The 25,935-nt window shown below is 48.4% G+C and overlaps 1 protein-coding gene across 5 annotated transcripts in view; it reads left to right on the top strand.

The window, feature by feature from the left end:
- Window positions 1-21,524, top strand: part of LOC135245943 (dedicator of cytokinesis protein 4-like) — a 71,815-nt gene extending 50,291 nt beyond the window's left edge. For 2 of the 5 annotated variants that reach the window (XM_064319328.1, XM_064319331.1), the window contains exons 23-53: window positions 950-1,142; window positions 2,742-2,869; window positions 3,760-3,894; window positions 4,174-4,272; window positions 4,428-4,522; window positions 4,917-4,992; window positions 5,127-5,227; window positions 5,321-5,379; window positions 5,608-5,756; window positions 6,011-6,096; window positions 6,619-6,645; window positions 6,962-7,057; window positions 7,441-7,501; window positions 8,303-8,396; window positions 8,640-8,788; window positions 9,474-9,560; window positions 9,988-10,092; window positions 11,464-11,605; window positions 12,077-12,243; window positions 12,821-12,907; window positions 13,251-13,427; window positions 15,283-15,366; window positions 15,959-16,078; window positions 16,248-16,369; window positions 16,777-16,897; window positions 17,240-17,321; window positions 17,868-17,977; window positions 18,263-18,335; window positions 19,407-19,526; window positions 20,123-20,184; window positions 20,905-21,524. In XM_064319328.1, coding sequence (XP_064175398.1) covers window positions 950-1,142; window positions 2,742-2,869; window positions 3,760-3,894; window positions 4,174-4,272; window positions 4,428-4,522; window positions 4,917-4,992; window positions 5,127-5,227; window positions 5,321-5,379; window positions 5,608-5,756; window positions 6,011-6,096; window positions 6,619-6,645; window positions 6,962-7,057; window positions 7,441-7,501; window positions 8,303-8,396; window positions 8,640-8,788; window positions 9,474-9,560; window positions 9,988-10,092; window positions 11,464-11,605; window positions 12,077-12,243; window positions 12,821-12,907; window positions 13,251-13,427; window positions 15,283-15,366; window positions 15,959-16,078; window positions 16,248-16,369; window positions 16,777-16,897; window positions 17,240-17,321; window positions 17,868-17,977; window positions 18,263-18,335; window positions 19,407-19,526; window positions 20,123-20,184; window positions 20,905-21,336 — 3,639 coding nt within the window. In that variant the 3' untranslated portion in view covers window positions 21,337-21,524. The remainder of the gene's footprint in view (window positions 1-949; window positions 1,143-2,741; window positions 2,870-3,759; window positions 3,895-4,173; window positions 4,273-4,427; window positions 4,523-4,916; window positions 4,993-5,126; window positions 5,228-5,320; window positions 5,380-5,607; window positions 5,757-6,010; window positions 6,097-6,618; window positions 6,646-6,961; window positions 7,058-7,440; window positions 7,502-8,302; window positions 8,397-8,639; window positions 8,789-9,473; window positions 9,561-9,987; window positions 10,093-11,463; window positions 11,606-12,076; window positions 12,244-12,820; window positions 12,908-13,250; window positions 13,428-15,282; window positions 15,367-15,958; window positions 16,079-16,247; window positions 16,370-16,776; window positions 16,898-17,239; window positions 17,322-17,867; window positions 17,978-18,262; window positions 18,336-19,406; window positions 19,527-20,122; window positions 20,185-20,904) is intronic. The other 3 variants (XM_064319329.1, XM_064319332.1, XM_064319330.1) reach the window with 3 other exon arrangements.
- Window positions 21,525-25,935: the final 4,411 nt, after the last annotated feature.

Here is a 25,935-nt window from a genome sequence, read left to right as displayed (position 1 = left end):
AATGAGATTACTTAAGTACTGCAGTGTTCAGTCCCTTAATTACTGCAGTGTTCAGTCCCTTAATTACTGCAGTGTTCAGTCCCTTAATTACTGCAGTGTTCAGTCCCTTAATTACTGTGTTGTTCAGTCCTTTCATTACTGTGGGACCCTTCTGTACTCCTCTGTGTTCAACACAGTGTGTTTCTAAAATAAACAGAACTGAGATTTATTAATTCTGCCGGAACATGAATATGAGGGCTTATGGTAGAAATCCTTTATTAAAATCATTGAAGCATATTTGGAAAGTTTTTAATTGGATATTTTTCTTTTTTTTTTTATTTGTCTAAATAAAAAGCCCCTCTGAAGGCTGTGTGAGCTGTTTGGATTGTGTGCGTAGCGCGGAAGGGCGAAGAGGTTTCCTTAATTCAGCCTTTAATTCTGTCCCCAGGAGTGGTATTGGCAGAGCATTCAGATGTGCTGTTCCGTGCGCTCTGTTGAGATGTCCCTGTTCCGTGCGCTCTGTTGAGATGTCCCTGTTCCGTGCGCTCTGTTGAGATGTCCCTGTTCCGTGCGCTCTGTTGAGATGTCCCTGTTCCGTGCGCTCTGTTGAGATGTCCCTGTTCCGTGCGCTCTGTTGATGTCCCTGTTCCGTGCGCTCTGTTGAGATGTCCCTGTTCCGTGCGCTCTGTTGAGATGTCCCTGTTCCGTGCGCTCTGTTGAGATGTCCCTGTTCCGTGCGCTCTGTTGAGATGTCCCTGTTCCGTGCGCTCTGTTGATGTCCCTGTTCCGTGCGCTCTGTTGAGATGTCCCTGTTCCGTGCGCTCTGTTGAGATGTCCCTGTTCCGTGCGCTCTGTTGAGATGTCCCTGTTCCGTGCGCTCTGTTGAGATGTCCCTGTTCCGTGCGCTCTGTTGAGATGTCCCTGTTCCGTGCGCTCTGTTGAGATGTCCCTGTTCCGTGCGTTGGGGCAGGCGCTGTTCCTGAGGACGTTCCCGGCGGTGTACGGCGAGCTGCTGAAGGTCTTCAGCCTGCGGGAGGTGGCCGGCCTCGTGTGCGAGACCCTGGGCAGCCTGCCGGTCCTCACGCAGGTGGAGTGCCCCCTGGAGGCCGTGAAGCTCCAGTGCATCGCCAAGACTGTGGAGAGCCAGCTGTACACCAACCCCGGTACATGGTAACATGAGTATACTACACACACGCACACGCGTACACTCATCCACTCACGCACAATTACACACACGCTCGCTCACACACACACACACACGCGCAAACGCACAAACACATACACACACATACACACACGCACACACGCACGCATGCACACACGCACATACATAACACACTAACACACACTAACGCTCACATTGCTCACATGCATTTTCTGTGCCGGTGTTGGACTCCACTTACTCTACAGTGTCCCTCTTAATTGCATTGATAAATTATCCCATCTTAACCAAAATGCCTGCAAATGTATCTATAATAATGATAGCTGGTAGTACAATTTTCAGAATTTAGGCGAGCGTAATCAAGGAAATAAAGTTAATGAATATTCCTGATGATTCTAATGTAATATGTATTCATCTTTTTAATCGGTGTTTTATTCATTAATTGTTAATTCATTTCCTTTCTCCTCTGGCTTTTTTATGGGTTTGGTCTTCTATGGTAGCCAAGATCAGTTTTCATGTTTTGGTGGCCGTGTCTGTTTTCCTGTGGTTATTAGCGGCTCTGGCCGGTGTAATTACTGCACTATTCCGTCTCCCTCTCTCATTAAATCTCCTCCGCTTGGTCGTCCGGGGGACCGTCTCGAGGCGGTGGCTTATGCAGAGTCCCCTCGTCCCCTCTGTGGAGCGTGAGATGGGGGGGTTCTGACAGGAGCTGTCCAGTGGACTGTGACTCTCCTGTTTTATTAGCCGAGTCCACTTTGAGTTATGAGCTGCGGATCGCCAGTTAATGGATGGGGTGGAATTAGAATATTTCCTCATTTCGGGAAATTGTGAGAGGAAACGCGCTCAGTCCAGCTGGGCGCTGGGACGCATGAAGTATAAATCAATGAGATAAAGGACTGCACTCCTATGGAAAAAAAAGTAATACTTTTTTATTAAATTTGAAAAGTAGGTTTTAAAAAAGTATTAAAAATTTTTTTCGTGATATTGCAGTCCTTCATCTCATTCATTTTAAATTTCCTCATTTTGCACTGATTTGTTCTCAGTCTACTGCAGGAAGGACTGTGCGGGTGTGGATTGAGTGCAGCAGCATTAGCCCGAAGTCTGTGGATGTTTATTAACTTCTTTCGCTCCGTTAGTGGTGAGAAGTACGGCCTGTGAGCCTGAGGTTTCAGAAAGCCCCAGAAGGGAAGAGTGCCTCAGCTTGGTGTTGATCTGGTGCTTTTGCTTTGGCATGGCGAGAAAGTTCTCTCTCAATGACAAAATATGATCGCTGAATCTAAAAAATAAGGATACTGGGACCTCTATACGTGATGCCTTCCATGTCCGATGCTTTTATACTGGTGTTGATGGCACAGAAATGCACTGTCTACCTTGACCCAGTACAAATGAGCTCAGATGGAAAAGGTGAATGCACACAGAGGACCTTTGTAAAGGGATTGTTGTGAAATATGTAAAATGGCAGGAGGGTCTCTCTGTGCTGGACTGGTGGGCTGGAGGAAGCCAGCAAGAGCCTGACCGTTTGACCAAGTTTTACTGCCCGTTCCTGAGTCTGTCTGTCTGTCTGTCTGTTCTCCTGACCCTGTGTCCTTTCCCGTTGCAGAGTCCAGGTGCGTGCTGCTGCCCGTGGTGCTGCGGCACCTCCAGGCTCACCTGCAGGAGCAGAGGGACCTGGTGATGTGCGGACGCGTCCTCAGCGCCGTGTTCTGCCACGGCAGACAGGAGGGGACGGTGAGTACCGCCTGGGCCTTCGCCCCGATACTGCCTTTACGCATTACACATTACGCATTACGCATTACGCGTGTGCGCCACACATTACCCAGGACCATCGCAGCGTTTCTGAGGAACTGAAACCAAAAAGCTTTCTCGTGAGAATTTTCTCTTGAGAGTGGGAATGAAATATCTGTGCTGTCGCTACGGGCATCAGAACAGGAAGTGGAAAAAGCAGGCATTTACTGTGGCAGTTTCTTTAAACAAACAGCAACAACAAAAAGAACTATTTGACATGCGCCACTGAATTAAAGAGATTTAGAAAATGTATCAGGATGCGGGAGGGTAAGTACAAAAACAAATATAAATTGCCAGTGACAGAAAAATATGCGTTTCTTCATTTTTATTTATTTGTTCTGTTTTTCACAAAGCCTGTGCCTGAAGCGTGTCTGTGCGCTGGCACGCTGGGGCTCCTATTGTTTCCTCTAAATAGAGTGTGAAAACGGAAGCACAGTCTGCACTCCGCTTTTCTCACATTTTGTAAAATTTATGTTTTTTTTCAGTTTTATTCAGCGAGGCGGGAAGAATGGGGAACGAGAGCGAGGGAGAGATGTGCGTGTGCAGACAGTGCTTTAAGGGCTGCACCACCGAGACTCCACGTTTTAATAACTCATATAATCGTTTTATCATTTATAGCAGTACAGAGTGCATGTGGTGTCCTGTGCTGCTGTTATTTCATTCCCTCTTTAAACGTGTGACTTGGAGGAAGGGACTGTTGAGCTGCTCTGACGACAGTGATTGACATGAGGCCTGACAGCTGGGATCCAGGCGGCCGCTTCCCCTCTGTGACCCTGGAGACGCCCGGCTCGGTCCGGGCCTCACGCCTGTCCTGGTTCCCTTTCGGCCTGCAGGAGGCGTCTGCGTGCGAGGAGGTGTCGGTGATCGTGGAGAGCCTGCTGGCCGTGCTGCTCAGGACGATACTGGAGATCACCAACCGGCCCCAGTCCACCGGGTCCGCCCTGCGTCTGCAGTTCCAGGACGTCACGGTAACGATCCTGTCCCCTTGAGGCCCTCAAAAGTAACGAGCACGTTGATGACACAACCTTCCCATAGTCACACTATTAACCCTTTAAGGTGTGAAACTGAACATTCTGATGCTGATGTCACAGTCACTGCTGGTAACTGAAAGCAACTGACAGCGAGTTCTAGAACACTGACTTGGAATTTTGAAAAAGAAAAAAACATTCCAAAAAGCCTCCTCTTCAAATGCCTGTTTCAGCCTGATCCACAGCCCTGCGGATGCTAACGCTGTTTCCTCTGCTCAGGGGGAATTTGTGGCCTGTCTCCTCACTCTGCTTCGACAGATGACTGACAAACACTACCTACAGCTTCTGGAAAGGTTCTCCAGTAAAGACGACCTGAGGGTACGCTGATGCTGATGACGAGGATGATGATGATGATGCAGATGCTGATGATAAATATTCCTAATAATAAATATCAGTGAGGCTAAAAATAACTTTTCTTTTTAATACCTGTAAATGTTAAATTCAGTTAGACTCTTCGTCTTTTGGTCTGTCAGGACTTCCTCCTGCAGCTCTTCACCGTCTTTCGCATTCTCATCCGGCCGGAGATGTTCCCCAAAGACTGGACCGTCATGCGGCTGGTCACCAACAAGTAAGGGCCTCTGCTTCTGCCTCCGAGCGCCAGGGTAATGACCTTACAGCGCTGCGTATTACTACCTCATCCCCACGAGACTAGTCCATGTGGAATGGAATGTGGAAAACACGCTTGGAGACTGAAAGCTGTAAGCTTATGTGAACTTACAGGGGTACACTGTAGGGTACAGTCGGGATGGTGTAGACTTATTTTTCTGTAGGGTACAGTCTGAATCTTGTAGTCTTATTTTTCCTGTAGGGTACAGTCTGCGTCTTGTAGTCTTATTTTTCCTGTAGGGTACAGTCTGGGTCTTGTAGTCTTATTTTTCCTGTAGGGTACAGTCTGGGTCTTGTCTTATTTACTCTGTTCGGGTTGAAGCTAATCGAGGCTGTGTTTCTCGTGCCCTCTTCAGCGTCATCATCACCACGGTCCTGTACCTGTCGGACTCTCTGAGGAAGAACTTCCTGAGTGACAAGTTTGATTATAAGGTGAGAGGAGATGGTCACATAAACACACACACACACACACACACACACGCTGACGTTGGGCAGTAAATTGCCCTGCCCTTTGTGGTGTGTAATCTCCTGTTCAGATGCGCTGCACGGGCCTGTGTTTCTCTTAGGTGTGGGACTCCTACTTCTACCTCTCCGTGATCTTCATAAACCAGCCCTGCCTGCAGCTGGAGAAGTTCTCCCCGTCTAAAAGGAAGAACGCTCTAGAAAAGTAAGGGACTGTCTGGGTGTATGGATGGTGCTGAGTGGAGCTAGGGTGCTGGTGTCTGCCTGTGCCTCTCTCTGACTGCCACTCTCTCCGTAGGTACGGAGATATGAGGGTGATGATGGGCTGTGAGGTCTTCAGCATGTGGCAGAACTTGGGTGAGAGAGGAGCTCGTTCACAGCTTGCGTACACTTTGTCACACTTTCACCCATTTAATACGTGATGCGTGATAAATGCTGAGAGGGTGCAGGTTAAATATCTCGCTCAAGATGCAACAGCAGTGTTACACCTCGGATTTGAGCCTGCAACCTCTGAGTTACACGCCCAGTTCATTAACCGCAGTGCTGTGCTGCCGCTGAGGCGGATTTTTTTCTGGAACTTTCCAGGGGAGCACAAGCTGAACTTCATCCCGGCCATGATCGGCCCTTTCCTGGAGGTGACCCTGGTCCCGCAGCCAGACCTCCGCAACGTCATGATCCCCATCTTCCACGACATGATGGACTGGGAGCAGCGGAGGAGCGGGAACTTCAAACAGGTAGCACTCTCCTGGCCAATCAGAGACCTTCAAACAGGTAGCACTGTCTTTGCCTATCTTTAAACAGGTAGCACGCTCCTGGCCAATCAGAGACCTTCAAACAGGTAGCACTTTCCTGGCCAATCAGAGAACTTTAAACAGGTGCCTCCCCCCAGCATGATCACTGTTCTCCTGGTGGCAAAGCTGGGAACTGCAGCTGGCTGTATTGGTCTGATTTAATGATGTGTGTATGTATTGGACGCTTCTCTCTGTAGGTGGAGGCCAAGCTGATCGATAAGCTGGACAGCCTGATGTCGGACGGCAGAGGGGACGAGACGTACAGGGAGCTCTTCAACAGCATGTAGGTCACTGTGCATCAGCAAGGACCCGCAGCAGCACCCGGCGTGCAGTGGAGCAGGGTGTGAGTGAGTGTGGAGTGGAGTGCGAGTAGAGAGGGGGTAGGGTGTGAGTAGGGTGGGGGTTGAGTGTGAGTAGGTTGTGAGTGAGTGTGTGGGATTGAATTTGGAGTGGGTGCATCTCCGTTAGCTTGTGCTTTCAGTAAGACTGAAGCCCCAAATCACATCACAAAGACCTCTTTAATATGTCCTCCTATACCACAGAGCCTATGCTGTCAGTATATATGGAAGAATACTGCGGATAAGCTGTAAAAATGCTTATGCATCATAGGGCTCTACCAGGCCATAATGGTATCTGTTTTAGTAGCATCTCTACTGATATATCACATACTGAAAGCACCCGCCAACAACAGTGCCTTCTTCTCTTTCCTTGTCTTTGCCCATACTAACATTGTAGTAACATGTGAGGTGGGTGTTGCAATTAACATATTAAAATTAATCTGTCCTATCAATGCTTCCTGGAATAGAATTCCTCTGTTTGGCCCGTATCCTAGGTAAGACGCTGTTTTCTATGCTGTGTGTGCTTGCGTAGTATTGTTAGGTGGGTTTAGGGATGGGTTTGGGTGATGAGCTGGTTGTGACAGAGGACAGTAATGTGATGGGTTTGAGCGGGTAGAGGGCAGTTATGTGGCTGGTTGGTGGATGGGGGACAGTTATGTGGCTGGGTTTGGTGGACGGGGGACAGTTATGTGGCTGGGTTAGGGGTATAGAGGACAGTAACATGCCTGGGTTTGGGGTATAGAGGACAGTAACATGCCTGGGTTTTGGGGGTGTTGGACAGTCTTATGATGGTGCTTGTGTCTCCTGCAGCCTGCTGAAGAAGATTGAGAGGGAGACGTGGAGAGAGAGCGGAGTCTCTCTGGTCGCTACTGTCACACGACTGATGGAGAGACTGCTGGATTACAGGTGCTTACTGTACCACACACACACACACACACACACACTCACACACACACACACACATGTATACTGTCACACACATACCGTCTCACTCACACACATGCATGTTGTGAGGACGTGTGTGTGTGTGTGTGTGTGTTTTAATCAGGGCTGTGTCACACACATGTACAGTGTCACACATACCGTCTCACTCACACACATGCATGTTGAGAGGACGTGTGTGTGTGTGTGTGTGTGTGTGTGTGTGTGTGTGTGTGTGTGTGTTTTAATCAGGGCTGTGTCACACACATGTACAGTGTCACACATACCGTCTCACTCACACACATGCATGTTGAGAGGACGTGTGTGTGTGTGTGTGTGTGTTTTAATCAGGGCTGTGTCACACACAGGGACTGTATGAAGGTGGGAGAGGTGGATGGTAAAAAGATAGGCTGCACTGTCAGCCTCCTGGTGAGTACAGCTCATTCCACATTTACTGTGCCTTTGTCTTTATATCTGATATTCTCTTCTATCCTAAATTGTCTTTATATCCCATATGAACTTTTTAATAGATTCTGTGTTTTGTCTGAGCCACTTTTATATCCTGCATTCCTTTTCATTATGTCTTTTATGACCTTCATTCTTTTTTCTGAATTCTACATGTTGTCTTTTGTATCTGACATTCTGCCTTCTGCATCCACATTTGCACAACCTGCGTGCTGCTCTGGCCCTGCGTAAATACCTCACTGCGCCTGTTTCCGTTACCAAATGGCTTTTCCAGCCGGAAACGTGATTACCGTGCGCCTTTCCTGCAGTAAAAAAAGCCCAGTGACATTTGATGGCTTATGTTCGGTGGGCCGCCTCATTTTAATTCCCACTGTTCATAGGTGAGTTGGCTGGTTTAATCAGTCGCTCAGAGGCAGTAATTCTTTTCCGTGTGTGTGTGTGTGTGTGTGTGTGTTTTGTTCTGCCGCTCAGGTGCTAATGGGTGTGCTTATCGCTTCCCCCAGCTCTCAGCTTCTGCTTTAGCTCCTTTACTCTGCCGTGTTTAAATCCCTGCTTTCTGCTCGGCGCTGTGAAATGCTGCAGCACTTCTGCAGGTTTGTGTTATGCAACTGGCAGCGTCGGGTGAGCAGCGAACGGGCAGCCTGTGTGGGCTGGCGGCAGAAGCCTTACTGATATCACATGAGCGCAAAAGTGTGAAGCGCCAAATTAATCTGTGTGTTCTGCTTGTCCCCCCACCCCCCCCCCCCACCACCCCCACCCCCCCAGAACTTCTACAAAACGGAGCTGAACAAGGAGGAGATGTACATCCGCTACATTCACAAGCTGCACGACCTGCACCTGAAAGCACAGAACTACACAGGTGTGTGTGTGTGTGTGTACGTGTGTGTGTGCAGCATTGTGTGTGTGTGTGTGCACATGCGCCTGTGTGTGTGTGTGTGTGTGTGTGTGTGTGCAGCAGTGTGTGTGTGTGTTTGCACGTGCAAGCCTACTGCAGTTGTGGATGTACAGTATGGGACACAGAGGTTTTCATGTGGGGGTACAGGGTTAAACTCAGAGATCAGGGTTTAGGGGTGACGCTGTCCCCCCCCCCCCCCCCCCACAGAGGCCTCCTTCACGCTGCTGCTGTACGACGAGCTGCTGGAGTGGTCAGACCGGCCGCTCAGAGAGTTCCTCAGCTACCCCATGCAGAGCGAGTGGCAGAGGAAGGAGTACCTGCACCTGTCAATCATCCAGAACTTCCACAGGGGCAAGGTGAGTACGCACCTGTCAATCATCCAGAACTTCCACAGGGGCAAGGTGAGCTCTCACCTGTCAATCATCCAGAACTTCCACAGGGGCAAGGTGAGTACGCACCTGTCAATCATCCAGAACTTCCACAGGGGCAAGGTGAGTACGCACCTGTCAATCATCCAGAACTTCCACAGGGGCAAGGTGAGTACGCACCTGTCAATCATCCAGAACTTCCACAGGGGCAAGGTGAGCTCTCACCTGTCAATCATCCAGAACTTCCACAGGGGCAAGGTGAGCTCTCACCTGTCAATCATCCAGAACTTCCACAGGGGCAAGGTGAGTACGCACCTGTCAATCATCCAGAACTTCCACAGGGGCAAAGTGAGTACGCACCTGTCAATCATCCAGAACTTCCACAGGGGCAAGGTGAGCTCTCACCTGTCAATCATCCAGAACTACCACAGGGGCAAGGCAGGTACGGCCCTAGTGCGGAGAGTGTCTATGGCTGCTCTTCTGTTGGTCTTCTACTGCCGCCAAGTGGTATTAAAATGCACTGCACTGTAGCACAGAATGCTTCCACTGATGCCTTTAGGATTAAGCCCTGCGTGCCTGCAGGTCCTGATCTTATCAGTATTATGAAAAACAAATGCTTCTCTTGGAACTGACGTACTGATAATGTGTATCTCCTGAACCCTGTGATTCACAGTGCTGGGAGAACGGCATCATTCTGTGCCGGGAGCTGGCTGACCAGTATGAGGCCTACTATGACTACCGCAACCTCAGCAAAATGAAGGTGAGAAGGTTGTTTTTTTTTTTGTTGTTTTTTTTGCCTTAAAGAGCTGAAATGGATAGGGTGCGTCTGGGTTTGTGGGAGTAACACAGCGGGTGACTGCGTCATGTGCGTTTGAGCTTGTGGGGCGGATGAGGATAGCTGGCAGTGTGGTATAACGGGTAAGGAACTGGTCTTGTAATCTGAAGGTCAGAAGTTTGATTCCTGGGTAGGACATTGCCGTTGTACCCCTGAGCAAGGTACTTAACCTGCATTGCTTCAGTATATATCCCGCTGCATAAATGGATGCAATGTAAATGCCACATGGAATGTTGTGTAAATTGCTCTGGATTAGAGTGTCTGCTAAATGCCTGTAATGCATCCGTTAGGGAACAGTGCCCCCTCTGGCCCCTGCTGGTATTGCAAGCGTGGTCTCTCGCTGTCTCCTCAGATGATGGAAGCTTCTTTGTACGACAAGATCATGGACCAGCAGCGGCTGGAGCCGGAGTTTTTCAGGGTCGGATTCTACGGCAAGAAGTTCCCCTTCTTTCTACGAGTGAGTGCTCTGTGCTTCCTCCTCCCTCTAAAGTCGTTTATTCTCCGTCTCTCTCTCTCTCTCTCTTTCTGAGGTTTAAAAATAGACCCCAGCTGGGAGGTGGGCACGCAGATGCTTATGTCACGCAGGACCGCTTTCCAAACGCATGGACCCCGCGTTCAGTAGTGACTCAGCACTGACACGGCACTCCCACTGCCTGTGCTCTCATTCTGGGGCCTGGTGCATTTACTGAGAGGGCGACTCGCAGGTTTTAGAAGGATTCTTAACAGCATTGCTCTAGAACAAAGATGTCTCTCTCCAAATTTATTTGTTTACCATGTGATTTGAAAAAGAACCCAACAAACTTTTTTTTTTTTTTGGTCATTTGTCTCAAAATTAAAAAGAATTTTATTTATTCATTTATTTTTTTCTGTGTGCACTTGATGTTGATGCTCACCAGCAGTGACAGTAATGTCCACTAGGTGATGCACTAGGGCTGGGTTTTCCCTGCTCTCTCTCTGGGGGTTTTATAACAGTGATGGGTAATAGATTTAGACTGAGTGGAAGAGACAGTAAAGGGCTGTGCCTGCGTCAGGCAGCTGGGAGCAGAGTACAGGGGCATTGAGTGTAATCTGATCTGCTTTAATGAAATGTGCTGTGCAGCACTCAGGCTGAGGAACGGCTTCATCAATTCGATCAGCTTCCCCTTTTCAGTGGAAACTTTGTTCAGTGTGTTGAAATGGGGAATTTTTAAAGATGTTAGTTGATTCATCGCTTAAACGTACAAAGCTAAATAATATGCAAAGGCCTGGTAACCAGGTAAATCCGGTTGATCTGTGCCTGCTAACCAGGGAAATCAGTTTGTTCTGTGCCTGGTAACCAGGTAAATGTGGTTGCTCTGTGCCTGGTAACCAGGTAAATGTGGTTGCTCTGTGCCTGGTAACCAGGTAAATGTGGTTGCTCTGTGCCTGGTAACCAGGTAAATGTGGTTGCTCTGTGCCTGGTAACCAGGTAAATGTGGTTGCTCTGTGATCATCGATTAGAGTCCTCCTGCACAGCTGGTGGTGATGCTCTCAGCCTCTCTCCCTCTGAGCCGCTCATTACATCAAATTACCTTCCATCGCTCTGCATCTCAATGCAGTGCATTACACTCAGGGAGCTGCTCAGCCACGAGCACTGCCCTGTTTAAAGCCGCCAGTCAGGCCCCTTCTGAAGGACATGTCTGCCTGCCTGCTTTAGCCTGCTGCATACACACACATACAGTGTGTTTGCTGCATGCCAGTGTGTGTAAATGTGTGCATATATAATGTAAATGTAACACATAAATAATAATGTAATATAAAGTGCGTGTGTGCAGGGCTTTGCGGGACTCAGTGTCTCTCTCTCCTGTAGAATAAGGAGTTTGTGTGTCGGGGGCACGACTACGAGCGTCTGGAGGCGTTCCAGCAGCGCATGCTGAACGAGTTCCCCCACGCCATCGCCATGCAGCATGCCAACCAGCCTGACGACACCATCTTCCAGGCCGACGCCCAGTGTATCCTGCTAACCGCGTAGAAACTGAGATGACCGGGGCACTCTCCGTGTCTCTGGACATGCTGATTTTGAGTCAGATATTATTCACACACACACACACACACACACCTGTGAGCTGCAGAACCAGCTGTAAGACAGAAAACAGTCGCTGTTTCTCACTGTGAAAGCTGCTGCGATCGTTTTGGACGGTTTTTTGGAAGAGCTCTGTTCTGTAATGTGTGACTCCCCCCCCCCATGTGAAATTAGCGCAGAGGTGGCCAGTCAAATAGCATTAGCACGGCGCTTAGTTATCCTTGTGTAACAATTAATCAGCTCCCCCTGTGGGCTCTGGGCTGGTGCTTCTGTCCTGCACTTCCTGTCCTGTACTTCCTGTCCTGTTCTTCCTGCGGAGCCGCGGTCTGGCGGCCCCCGGCCCTCCTGGCTGTGTGTGTCGAGCGTGTGCGTTTGGGCCTTGACCCGCGAACGTGTCCAGACCTGCAGATCTACGCGGTCAGCCCCATCCCAGAGAGCCAGGACGTCCTGCAGCGGGAGGGGGTCCCCGACAACATCAAGAGCTTCTACAAGGTCAACCACATCTGGAAGTTTCGCTACGACCGGCCCTTCCACAAGGGCACCAAGGACAAGGAGAACGAGTTCAAGGTGCGCAGCTCGCTCGCCCCGACCCGCGTCCCAGCATGCACTCTGTTCTCGCTTCTCGGCGTGCCAAATTGAAAAAGTGGGTCTTATCTTCTGGAGGTTATTAGCCCAGAGTGGGCAGAGCCATTTGCGATGAGTGGAGCGGCGTAACAGTTCAGTGCAATCTGCAGTCATTTAACCACCGTAATTACACAACACTTATCAGTCCTGCTTTTCATCAGTAATTCTGTCCGTTCCCTTGATTCACTCTCCCAGTCCCTGTGCAGTGCGTGGGCCGAGCTCTGAAGAGACTGGGTTGGCGTGTGTGCTGTACAGAGACCTCCGCTGTAGACCAGGGCGTCAAAGCTTCACGCTTAGAGGGTCATAGTGTCCACAGGTTCTCGTGGTTTCCTCCAGTGGCTGGCTTAAATTAATAACAAACATGATTACACGTGTGTCCCTTTCAAATACCTTGGTTGCATATGCGTGTGTGCAGTGATCGTGTGTGTGTGTGTGTGTCTGTGTCACTTATGGACATAAGTGTGTGTGTGTCGTAAGCACTGATTATGTGTGTTAGTGTAATAGATGTGTGTTTTTGCAGAGCCTGTGGGTGGAACGGACCACGCTGACTCTGGTCCAGAGTCTGCCCGGCATCTCGCGCTGGTTTGAGGTGGAGAAGCGGGACGTGGTGAGTGAGGTTCCTCTCTCAGTCCCCCCTGCCCCACTACTTTTTTACTCTCCTGATTTTAGTCATGTGACTGGCTTTGTAAATACTGTATAACAGCAAAAGGCAAAAACAGTTACAGGTTTGACTCGGCTTCAGGAAGACTGTTTCCTTTTTAAGTGTTTCTGTTTGTGTGTGTGTGTGTGTGTGTGTGTGTCATGTGTATGTGTGTGTGTGTGTGTGTGTGTGTGTGTGCATGCGTGTGTGCGTGTGTGTGTGTGTGTGTGTGTGCATGCATGCGTATGTGTGTGTGTGTGTGTGTGTGTGTGTGTGTGTGTGTGTGTGTGTGTGTGTGTGTGATGTTCAGGTTGAGATCAGCCCGTTGGAGAATGCGATGGAGGTGATTGAGAATAAGAACCAGCAGCTGCGGACGCTGATCTCTCAGTGCCAGGCCCGCCAGATGAACAACGTCAACCCCCTGACCATGTGCCTGAACGGCGTGATCGACGCGGCCGTCAACGGCGGGCTCACCCGCTACCAAGAGGTACAGTACAGCAGCAGTGCGCTAACCTGCTAACCCACCCGCTACCAAGAGGTACAGTACTGCAGCAGTGCGCTAACCCGCTAACCTGCTAACCCACCCGCTACCAGGAGGTACAGTACCGCAGCAGTGCGCTAACCCGCTAACCTGCTAACCCACCCGCTACCAGGAGGTACTGCAGCAGTGCGCTAACCTGCTAACCCACCCGCTACCAGGAGGTACTGCAGCAGTGCGCTAACCTGCTAACCCGCCTTCTGCAGGAGCCCAGTACCAGCGGCTCACTCGTGAAAGGTCAAACGGACAGTGATGGATGCCTGGGAGAATTGCGACGTGCGAGCTGCTTCCGTTTCGTTTTTTCTCTCTCTCTCTGGACCTGGGCATCCCTGCGGTGGTGCACCTGTTTTATCTTTGACCCGGCGCACGGTTTAAAGTGCCCCGCGTCTCTCTCTCTCCCCCCCGCCCCCTCCCCCCCCCCCCCCTTGGAACAAGGCCGGCTTGCTAGAGGGTGCCAGTGGGGACTTAACGGGTGAAACTTGCACAGCAGGTTGCTTGAGATGAGATTTGTGCAGGGAAAAAAGCAGCAGGTTTAGAAGTGTCTCGCCTGTACCAGGGCCAGATATTAACACCCTGTCTGTGGAATTGTGCTCCAGCTGGAGTTTGTGTTGGGTTTCTATGGATTCGTGCACGTCAGTGCCAATAGTTATACAGCGATAGAGTCAGTGTTCTTACAGTGCTGCAAGTCAGAGTACCGATCCCCCTTCTAAACACAGCCCGAATGAAAGTTTATCCCAAAACAAACTTTGCCTAAGCCATTTCAGCCTGTGCGATCTGTCATCAGCTCTACCGAGTAATTATTTCCTCTCTGCTGCAACTCCGGAGAGGAGTTCTGAGATAAATTCACTCGCCGCTCTTCTTAAAGGAGGGGGGAGAAAAACACATCAGTGTTTGCCTTAATCAGTTCATTTATAAAAGGTCTTGATAAAAAAAGGCTAGACAGTCGCTGGAGTGGTGTGTGACTGCCGTTTGGAAACGATCCATTCTTCAAGGCCACAGCATCTCCTGTGTGGATCAGATTTAATTCCTTTAAGCAGTATTGAATATAAATGATGCGATTGCGTGTAAAGAATACTTTTTTAGGGTCATTGGCGCGTGGTAGTTATGGTGACGGGTAGCCGAGTCCGATGTTATTGACTCAAGTTATTGATAAGGTCTTTTGTTTCCCCGCTGGATTTGTCCCTTTATTTAGTGCGGTGTCTTTCTGTCTCTTTGGAGATACACAGGAGTGTCCTTCTGAGGCCGATTCGGACGCTGTTCCTTTATGTGCTCTTTTATTCGTTTATATTTTTCTGTGGGACGGTGCCGCTCTGTCACGGCGCTCGTATTGTCCTGTTCGGTCCTCCTGTAGACCGCTAAGTTGTGCGGAACGTCTGGAACGCCGGGCGTGAAGTTTGGCGATAAGGCCCGACCCCGGCCTCCTCTGTGCCGTTTTATTTCACAGACAAAAGGCCGTGTCCAAGGATTCATCGCTTCTCAGAGCTCACACTGCGCTCTGTGCATGAGGCTCAGGGAGCACCGCTAGATTCATTCAGTTCAGCATACAAATTATAATGTTCACTTTTTTTTGTATACCGCCTTTGTATACCCATGGTTGCTTAACAGATCATGGCAATGCCAATGCATATATATATATGTGTATATATATACATGCAAAGACAGAATAATAATATGAATAATAATAATAATGAGTTCTGAAAGTGCCTGGAGATGTAGGTGTTACTGCAGAGTGCTGCAGGTTTTCCTCAGGGGGGGTGGAGCTTCATTTTGAGTGACAGCTGAGCCCCGCCCCTCCTCTCCACAGGCCTTCTTCACAAAGGACTACGTGGCCAGCCACCCCGAGGACGGCGAGAAGATCGCGCGGCTGCGGGAGCTCATGTTCGAGCAGGTCAGCCTCACGCAGCACAGTCATTTATTAAACATTTATAACAACGCTGGGTGTCATTTATTAAACATTTATACCTACGCTGTGTATCATTTATTAAACATTTATAACTACCCTGAGTGTCATTTATGAAACATTTATACCTACAGTGAGTATTATTTTATTACAGTAATAATTGTAACTACGCTGTGAAATCTTTTATTAAACGTGTGTAACTGCTCTGCAGTCCATAGGGATTTATTCCATATCCTGCTATTGTAAGCCTTTCAGGTACAAGACTTGAACTGTAACGTATTCATGTCTGTTTTCCGTGACTTGCTTCGCTCCCCCAAACCGCGCCCCCTGTGAGGTTCTGAGGGGGAGGTCTCGTGGCTGTAGCTGAGCCTGTGTGGGTGGATGTGAGCAGGGTTCAGTGTGTGGGTGAATGTGAGCGGGGCTCAGTGTGTGGGTGAATGTGAGCAGGGTTCAGTGTGTGGGTGAATGTGAGCGGGGCTCAGTGTGTGGGTGAATGTGAGCGGGGCTCAGTGTGTGGGTGAATGTGAGCGGGGTTCAGTGTGTGGGTTCAGAGGTGTAACGGTGAGGCCCGTTTCTCCAGGCGCACATCCTGGAGTACGGGCTGGCCGTGCACGACAAGTTCGTGCCCCAGGACATGAGGCCGCTGCACAAGAAGCTGGTGGACCAGTTCCACCTGATGAAGTCCAGCCTGGGGATTCAGGTACGGCAGAACTGCCCCGCCCGCCTCCGCCTGCTGCTGTCCCGCACGGAACGAGAAGCTGCTCTAGAACCGCAAAGGCTTCTGGGATCTCATTTTCATGCCACTGCGGTGCCGTTCAGCTCTGTTTGTGTCTCATCTATGGTGCTCTCTCTCTCTCTCTCTCTCTCAGGAGTTCCCTCCGTACGTGTGCGCCAGCCCTGTGCATTTTCCCAACGGCAGCCTGCGCTCCTGCAGGGCGTCTGTCCCCAACGTCCTGAGCCCCGACGGCCCCCGCGTGCTGTCCAGACGCAGGTAAGCCTGAGTCCGTCTGCGCAGACGCAGCTAAGCCTGAGTCCGTCTGTGCAGACGCAGCTAAGCCTGAGTCCGTCTGCGCAGGCATAATTTATCATCATTTAAAAAATTCATAAAATCAGCAGAATGGGCTTTCTGTTAATCAGTTAATCAATCTATCTCTCTCTATCTCTTTCTCATTTAAATTTGCATGTTTTATTTGCATGCCAAGAGAGCTTTTGTTGATTAAGCATTAAAGTATAAAAAACAAGTGTACATTGTACACTAACACTCCCCCTCTCTCTCCCCTCCTCCTTTCTCACCCTCTCTCTCTCTGCCTCTCTCCCTCCCTCCCTCCTCCCCTCCCTCTCCCTCTCTCTCTCCCCCCCCTCCCTCTCCCTCCCTCTCTCTCTCTCTTCGTCCGGCAGTCCGCTCAGCTACCCTCCGGTGAACCGCTACTCTTCCTCCTCGCTCTCCTCCCAGGCCTCTAACGAAGTGAGCAACATCACGGGCCAATCGGAGAGCTCGGATGAGGTCTTCAACATGCAGGTAGCGCTCTGCGCTTAGCCGCCGAAATGGAGCCGGGGGGGGGGGGGTGCTTCCGCTGCCTCTACAGGCCCCTGATCAGAGCTCTGTCTGCCTGCGTAACCCGTAGCCATGGCAATTACCCATGGGGCCTTGCAGTGTACTCATTTCAGATCAGGGCAAACAAGCCTACACAGCTTTTCCGTACATATATTTGAAAATTATTAACCGTATATATTTATATTTCGTTGTATATTTCTGATATATTTCAAGCTCCTGAGTGACTCATTTGTAAATTAGTTGTGATTGCAGGCCAGGGAAAATGAGCTTCACTGAATTTTGTTTTGCATTTTTTATTCTCTCCAGCCAAGCCCGTCTACCTCAAGCCTCAGTTCCAATCACTCCGCCTCTCCCAACGTGACCAGCTCCACTCCCTCCAGCGCCAGAGGTACACCTGTTACACAGGAGAGACTCCACACTGCTCACCTGGGAGACTACACCTGTACACTGCTCACCTGAGAGACTGTACACCTGTACACTGTTCACCTGAGAGACTGTACACCTGTACACTGCTCACCTGAGAGAGACTCCACACTGCTCACCTGAGAGACTGCACACCTGTACACTGCTCACCTGAGAGACTATACACCTGCACACTGCTCACCTGAGAGAGACTGTACACTGCTCACCTGAGAGACTACACCGGTACACTGCTCACCTGAGAGAGACTATACACCTGCACACTGCTCACCTGAGAGAGACTGTACACTGCTCACCTGAGAGACTACACCTGTACACTGCTCACCTGAGAGAGACTATACACCTGCACACTGCTCTCCTTAAAGAAGCTGTACACTGTCAACGAGGTTTAGCACACGGGGGTGGCCTGTATGATAACCCAGTCATTGTCCTGCTGACCTGGCAGTCCTGAGTACCTGTGGAGTCACAGGATTCACCACAGAGCTGCTTCTGTTCCCCCACCTCCCCCCTGCAGCGTCCCCACTGCTGTCTGACAAGCACAAGCAGCCCAGAGAGAACTGCTGCCTTTCACCACGGGACAGGCCCTGCAACGCCATCTACACCAACCCGCTGGACCCCTCACAGGTGAGGCTATATACCCAACCTCACACAGGTGTGACTGTGTATCCCAACACCACACAGTTTGGTTTAGGTTGGCCTCTTTAGTGTGGCTGTTTACTATTGCTTCAGGTATAATTAAAAAGAGAAAGACGAAAAGAAAGGTAATGCCTCATACGGTGTCAAAGGCTGCTACTGCATTCAGTAATCACCGCTGTAGAAAACAACATACAGTTCATCTTTCAGCAGTCAGATGAAGGGTCACGGAGTGAAGTTTGAGTGTGATTTCTCTTCTGACATCACATTGCACAGAGGATGACTCCGCACCCGACTGGGGAAAGCGCCGTACCCCGCGGCGACCCAAATCTCTCTGCCCCAGACAAAGGTACAGTAGGCTCATTTATCTCCATCCCAAAGCAGCTAGCATGCATATGAAAGTGACCCTTAGTCTTCACCCTGCCAGGTCAGTCAAATTATTAATGCCATGACTGTTTAAAATGCAGGCATTGTTTTAATTATTGTGCGTAGTGTCGTGTGAGAGGGACTCTCTCATACACACTCATCGGACTAACGGGCATCCCTGAAAATAATGATTTGCTTTGTTTTTATGAACTACTGCAGTATGACTGATATTCATAGTCAGGAGTAGGGCTGCCCAACCCTGTTCTGGAGATCTGCCTTCCTGTAGTTTTTCAGTCCATCCCTAGCAAAGCACACCTCAATCGGCAGCTAAAGATCTTTTAATTAGTGGAACCAGGTGTGCAAAATTAGGGTTGAAATGAAAACCTACAGGATGGTAGATCTCCAGGAACAGGGTTGGGCGGCCCTGCTCTTCAGGGTATTGAGCTTGATGCACTTGTTTACTTTCAAAGGAGGGCTCATTTGAGTGAATGATGTCCAAGTCAAATAATATTTTCCAGTGCATGTATTTTATACTTTCTGGCCTTGTCATGGTTCATTGTTTCTGCATTCTACAGAATGATTTCAGACTGCAGTTGGAAGGCAGTTGTTGATTTATTTCTTTGAACTGATGTTTGAGGGTTAGAGAGTTTTTGTTTTTTTAGAAAACCACACACTAAAAATGAGCGTTCTTTATTTGGGAGCAGGTTCTGTAAAGTCCAGGTTTGCAGGAGTGGGTGATTGGCGGTTGTTGGAACACGGGGCGTAATGATCGTTTCTTGCTCATCAGAGAAAACAAGAGTTTTGCAGACCGCTTGGATCAGTTTTAACTCGACAGGAAAACAAGTGCCTTTGATATCTGCTGAGTTTAAATGATCGATGCGTATCCTCAGGGTGTTTTATCATTAAGAAGGCATTGAGTGAAACGTGAAGCTTAGTTTCCTCACAATGTGATCATTTTCGGTTTAAAGAGCTTCATCTTTAAAGAGTCCTTCAGGCTGTTGTTGATGAGTTGTAACTGACCAGATCTCCTGGTGTGTTCTTTTGTATATCAAAGTAGTGCACCCTGCCCCAGCTATCTGGAGTCTAGACTGTGTTAAAGAAGCTAACACACAATTATCAGACACTGTGGGCAAGTTGGTATCGCCCCCTCTCCCTCCTAGGCCACCGTACCCAGGTAAACCAATGAAAACGTGTCTTTGCTATGGTCCTGGCATTTCCTGCACCTGCTGGTTCGCTCCCATTGGCTCAGGGCGATTTTCTGCACCTGCTGGCCCAATTTCATTGGCTCAAACTTGTTTCCTGCAATTGTTCAGCCTCTTTGGTTCAAGCTGATTTTCTGCACCTGTTGGCATGCTTCCATTGGCTCAGGATGATTTCCTGCTCCTGCTGGCTCACTCTCATTGGCTCAGGATGATTTCCTGCTCCTTTTGGCTCACTCCCATTGGCTCGGGATAATTTCCTGCTCCTGCTGGCTCACTCTCATTGGCTCAGACTGCACACTTGTCGCTTCCTCCTTCCTGTCCACACTCTTTGGAGAACTGCTGCATTGTTCCCATTCATAGCCTGTGTGCCCAGTACATGATACCATCTTGCTACCATGCTACAATCTTGCTCATTTTGCCAGGCCCCCCCCCCCCCCCAATACAGTGCGGGTTTTAACTCAGTGTACGTGTGCGTGTGTGTGCGTGTGTGTGTGTGTGCGTTTGGGTGTGTGCGTGCATGTGTGTGTGTGTGTGTGTGTGCATGTGTGTGTGTTCTGCGTGTGATCAGGGTCACCGGGGAGGAACCTGAGCTCAATTTCTCCTGCCGCTCCGCCCAAGTCGCCTCAAAAGGTTTGTAGCCCGAGTACAAGGATTAAAATCTTTTATTTCTTTATTTATTTTTGGTGCGGGTGGGGGGTGGGGGGGGTTGTAGGGCATTGCATGCATTTATGGAATATACTGCAATATTTTGTAAATGTTTCATTAAGTTTCCACAATGCTTCGCCTCTTTGCGACAAGTTTTCCCAAAGCTTCCACGTAAAAGTTGGAGGGCGCAGTGTTAAGGACCCTACTGCAGCTCTTCATAGGGGATGCAGACGGGTAGCGTTCACCTTTACGCAGTCGGAGAGGAAAGTGAGATAGCGTGACAGTAGGGCTGTCTGTGCCACGTCCTTGCTCTGGTCACAATTTATAATGATGGAATTGTTCTACAGTCCGCTGTGTCAGCTGTTTGTACCTGGCGAACAAAAGACTGATGGCATACACTGATACAATCTGATAGGTTGCAACTTGATGAGGTTTGTGCATTTACTTCCAGGAGCCAGCTGATAGCGAGTGGGTCAGGGCTAATATCTAAGCTAGCTAAATCATGCTGAAGTCACTGCACTGTGACGGCATGTTGGCTTTTGGGAGTAATCTGTGCAGACCTGTGCAGTTAGAATAAGTGGTTTGGATGTAATAGGACAGTACAGCTGGTGTAAGATACGCAGGCAGCAGGCTGGGTTTGGGACGCGCCTGTGCGTAACCCCCTGTGTAACCCTGCGTGTTTCGGTGCTGTGCCCGCTCCTGCAGAGCGCCCTCCCGGCCTGCACCCCGTCCCCCACAGAGAGCCAGCCGGCGGGGCTGGCGTCCGGCTCGCCCGCGCTGTCCGGGAGCTTCAGCAGCGGGATCTCCTCCCTGAGCCGCTGCAGCGTTTCGGAGACGTCCGGCCCCGAGGCCCCGCCCTGCGACCACGCCCTCCCCGCCCCCGTCTCCGGGGGCAACGACGAGCTGGTCCGCCGGGAGAACAAGACCCCGCCCCCCTACAGCGTGTACGAGCGCAGCAACGCCCGGCGGCCCGTCCCGCTGCCGCACGTCCTGTCCGTCGCCCCCCTCAGCGCCGAGCCCCCCGCCCTGCCGCCCAAACCCCACCAGCTCCGCTCCGCCAAACTGGACCCCGACCTGCGCCGGGCCGAGCCCTTCCCCCGCCCAAGAGCCCTGCCCAGGAAGGTGTCCCAGCTGTAGGGCGGTACCCCATACACCCCCCCCGAAAAACCATCAGCCCCTAACCCTAACCCCCAACCCCTCCCCAGGAAGGTGTCCCAGCTGTAGGGCTGTACTCCCCGATACCCCCCGAAAACCATCAGCCGCTTGCCCCCACCCAAGACCCCTCCCCAGGAAGGTGTCGCAGTTGTAGGGCTGTACCCCACATCCCTCCCAAAACCATCAGCCCCTAACCCAACCCCCACCCCCTCCCCAGCAGGCCTGTACAGGGTCCCACCCGTAGGCCTCAGTCCCTGCCCACTGCCCTGCTGGCCATTCAGCACATTTGCACTTGGGTTCAGTACCCCCCCCCCCAGCCCTTAACACGTGAGATCGAGGCCGTACACGGTCAAGTACGTCCTTTGCATGCTGCCCTGCACTTTTGCTACTTTGTTCAGTGACTTACGTCGCAGGCCCTTTAGGACAGTGGTGACAGAGAGTCTATAGAGTCTTAATATTTAAGTTCTATGCAATTTACATATTTTTAATAGATGCAAAAATCCTAATATATGTATATAATGAAAATAAAATAACAGGGTTTTTTTTTTGCCTTAAATATTAAAAATAGCGTATTTCTATTGGTGAACGTTTGCAACGAGTCCTGCCGCTCACTGGAAACAATCTTTACTTTCCAAAATGGCTGTTAGGGGTGCTAGACCTGTCCTGTGTGTCTTATAACCTAGTACACTTCTTGCCTGGAAGGTTTGTTCCTTATATTAGATCTGTGGGCTTTTTCCAAGTTATCGTGCCAAAGGGCCACATATGCTTTTTATGTAACGGAAACTTTAGAGTCTAATCTAGCGAGTGGATGTGCTCTACTGAAGTATGACTGGACTGATGAGCGTGCTCAGTGACACGTGTTTCTCAGTTCTGTGTTCAGTACTTGACTGCATGAGGCCTGTACAAAGCAAAACATGCACTGTAGTACCAACAAGGGTTTTTTTTTTGTTGTTGTTTTTTATTACTGAGCCTGAGCACAAACAGGTCTTGCGACAGCAGATCCTTACAGGCCTGCTTACGAGACTAATGACTCACTGACAGATCAGTCGCTTTCTTACCAGTGCGATCATTTGCAAATACGGCATTTATGGAACTCTTGATATACAGTTTCCTTTTTAGATGTTACCATGGTGGACTGCCAGTGTGCCCTGCTGTGAGAGGGCTTCCATTATTTTCCATTTTAGCATTTCTACAAGTTCACACATTCTGTTTGATAGGGCTTTGGCCAGCATTTTCTGCAAGGCAGCATTCTGCTACATATTTGTAAAGTTGGAGCATTATTCGCACAGTTTTTATTTGTTGTCTGGAATGAAATATTGCTGAGAGAATACACTGTAAAGGCTCTCCTGGTTTACAGCCTGCAAGCTGAAAACTCATTATATAAAAGTGTTATTTTCAACAGATATTGGTCTGCATTCTTTCTGTGGACCATTTTAGCTAAACTCACTGATGAGTTTTTTTTTCTTCTTAATTTTAAACCTTGTTATCTTTTTTGTTCCAATTTTTTGTATTGGTTTAGTTTTTATTTTATATTCTTTTGTGAATTTCTGATAAAAGTATTTACATGAAGAGCAGTACTTGTGAAATTGTAAATGACTTTATGAGATTGTTTGTAAGTATGCCAAATATTTGTGAATTACAATTAATGTAAATATTGTGTTTTTAACAAAAATGTAGCCATATTCAATTTACCGCTTTGAATGTTGCAAGGACAAATTCTAATAAATGTTAAATATTTATATGTTTTAGTCAGTGTAGAAATAATGACACTGTTTAATAAAAGGACAAAAAATGACAATTTGCAGAAATTCACATTTCATTAGGTTCTTAGTATTTAAGAATTGTTTTAAAAAGGTTATTTGTTCATCATTTGTTGAATGTTGAGTGTCATTATATTTGAAAGCATCACATTCTTTCAGTTGAAGTCATTTCACCACTCTGGATCAAGTTTAAATGAGGTGAGTTTAGTGCACTTGAGGTATATGATCTGTCTTTTATGCTGTGTCTATAATCTTATTAAACAGACTGTCTTTGAAAGAATGCTTTTAATTTGGAATAATAATACCCTGTAAAGGTCAAAGAAAGAAGGTAATTACCCATCTAATTTGAGGGAGTATGTGAAAGTGTGATAATTGGCTATAGATAATCAATATAAAATTAATGTTCAGTATTTTCCCATTCAGGGTGAAGTGAAGCCTGGAAGTCTTGTTAGAAAATGTTTGATTTAATTTGATTGCATTATGAGACAAAGACACAGGGAACAGTGAGAGAGGGGAACAGGACACTGGGCTAGAGGGGAACAGGGATAGAGGTTAATATGATATGAGGAACAGTAATGGAGGGGAACAGAGATAGAGGTTAATATGATATAGGGAACAGTGATAGAGGGTAATCGGCAAGGAAGCTGGTGAAAATCAGCAAGAAGAAAGGTGGAAGAAATAGAAAGAGAGAGAGAGGCGAATGAAGCCACTGGATTGCTTTGGTGAGTGAGCATTCTGTAGAGTTGAGTCTGCTTGCGTACGCGACCTTTGACCTGAGGTTGTGTCTCACCTGCGTTCTCCGAAGTTCCTGTGGTACTTTTTGTGCATAGAGCAGGAGGGAAGACCTCGGTGTCCTGATCAAAGGGCAGAAATAGCCTCTCTGAGTCGAGCCTGCTAATCATCTCCCTTACAGCTGGTGGGCTGTGCGCTTCTCTCTATTCTCTGCCAGTCTTGTTTCGCTGTCATCACTGCAAGGAGAATCGAGTTCCCCACTTGACTTAACAGGGCGAATAAAGGGAAAACAACAAACAGATGGAAGGAGATGGATTCTGAGCCCCTGAGTATCACCTGGAGCCCCTTGTGTGAGTACAAACGCCAGCCTTCTACAGAGAGGACATCTTTCATAAATGTACAATCACGTTGGTAAGTAGGGTCACCTCAGTCTAGGCTCTTACGGTTCTTTAAGGAAACCGATTCAATTCCTCATTTTGCTGTTTTGAGTGAATTCAGCTTTTAACTGTGTTTTATACTGAGTCTGTCCATTCATTGGGGATTGGGGGTGTACATTACATTCGAGGATGTAAGTGTGCTTATATAGCAGGGTAAAAACGGACTCTGTCTGGGGTTGATTTCCTACATCACGCTGCTGTACCTGAAGTGGAAAAGGCCAGGTGGCTGTTTGCATTGCTCGCCGCCATTTTTAAAGCCATATTTGGAGGCAAAAAAACAACAACAATAGGACTCTCCTAAATCTCCATTCCCGTAAGTAAAGTGTGGCTCTCCGTGCTGCAGTTATGAACCAGCATGAACTTTATTCAGAATTAAATTATAAGCATTGCCGGAAAGCCTATTAATTAAACTGATGGTCATTACTGCAATTCCATATCTCTAAGCCTCTCTGTGGTTGGGTTCAGAAGAACTTTTTTTTTTCTTAAATGGATTTCTCATTCACCCAGTTTTAATTAACACACTGTATATTCCTGTGTATTCCCATTAAAAATATTAAGCAAAAAATGTGTGCTTTATCAATGTGGTGAGGCCCAATTGGCAGGCTCTCAGACGGCCCTGTGTGAGATCGGGTATCGGGGTTCACTCAGCTTGCTTCTCTCCTCCATTATCCATGACCGGAGGGAACAGGCATGAAGATAAGTGAGTAAGATTGAATATGCTCGGTTCTGCTTTAGAATGACCTGCAGTCACTGCTCTATTAATAGATATGGATTCTGCACATGGGCAGTTAAAAGCTGTAAAAAGACATTCAGTTAAGTGTCGAGCATAATTTTTTAATGGTTGCAAGACCAGCTCCTTACCCATTATACTACACGGCCTCAATGTATGTCAGTGTTTGCCACTGAATAAAATGCAGCGTAGAAGGTGACTCGGTGCTGTCTGCACTCAGAACTCTACAGTCGAGTGACTGACATGCTCCCCGAGCTGTGCTCCATAACTGCTGCTATTAGGCTGTCAATCGTGGTTTTAAAGAAGTACGATCATATCCTCCAAGGAGTATGCGCAGCCGTACAACTGCTTTCTTGAAGAAGTAAAAATAGAAAATAATAGGTATTTAGTCAATGTTTATTATTCATGAATGTAATGTCACATATGGTAGATACAGTAAAAAAATAAATTTAAAAAAAATGTGTGATGCCAGTAATTGTATATGGTTAAATGAGTCTATTCATTACTACCTTTATTTGAAATGTGTCACCCAGGAGAAATATCTTTCCATCAAATGTCTCATCAGTGATGATGCCGTGGCCTGTGTCTTGACTCTGCACTTTAACCACATGTGAAGTGTTTGCAAATCTATAATTGTGTAGTACTGGCTCTTTGTTCTAGCACATCGGATTTGAAGTAAAACTATTAACATGAGGTTAAAGTGCAGACTTATCTTAAATTTGAGTGGATTTACACCCATATAGGCTAATCCGTGTAGGAATTACAGCCCCTTTTTTTAAACGGGACCCCCAGCACCGCCCCATCCTTCGGTTTTCACACCTGAACCCCATTAAATCACTAAATTGGTATTCACTTCTGCGCGTGACTAATTTAATCGTTCGCGTTCAACAGGTGCGCAGCACTCCCCTAGAAACAGGTAACT

This window comes from Anguilla rostrata, chromosome 19 (genome assembly GCF_018555375.3).
Source record: "Anguilla rostrata isolate EN2019 chromosome 19, ASM1855537v3, whole genome shotgun sequence".
Lineage (NCBI taxonomy): Eukaryota > Metazoa > Chordata > Actinopteri > Anguilliformes > Anguillidae > Anguilla > Anguilla rostrata.
This window is presented reverse-complemented; position numbering and strand designations above follow the sequence as displayed.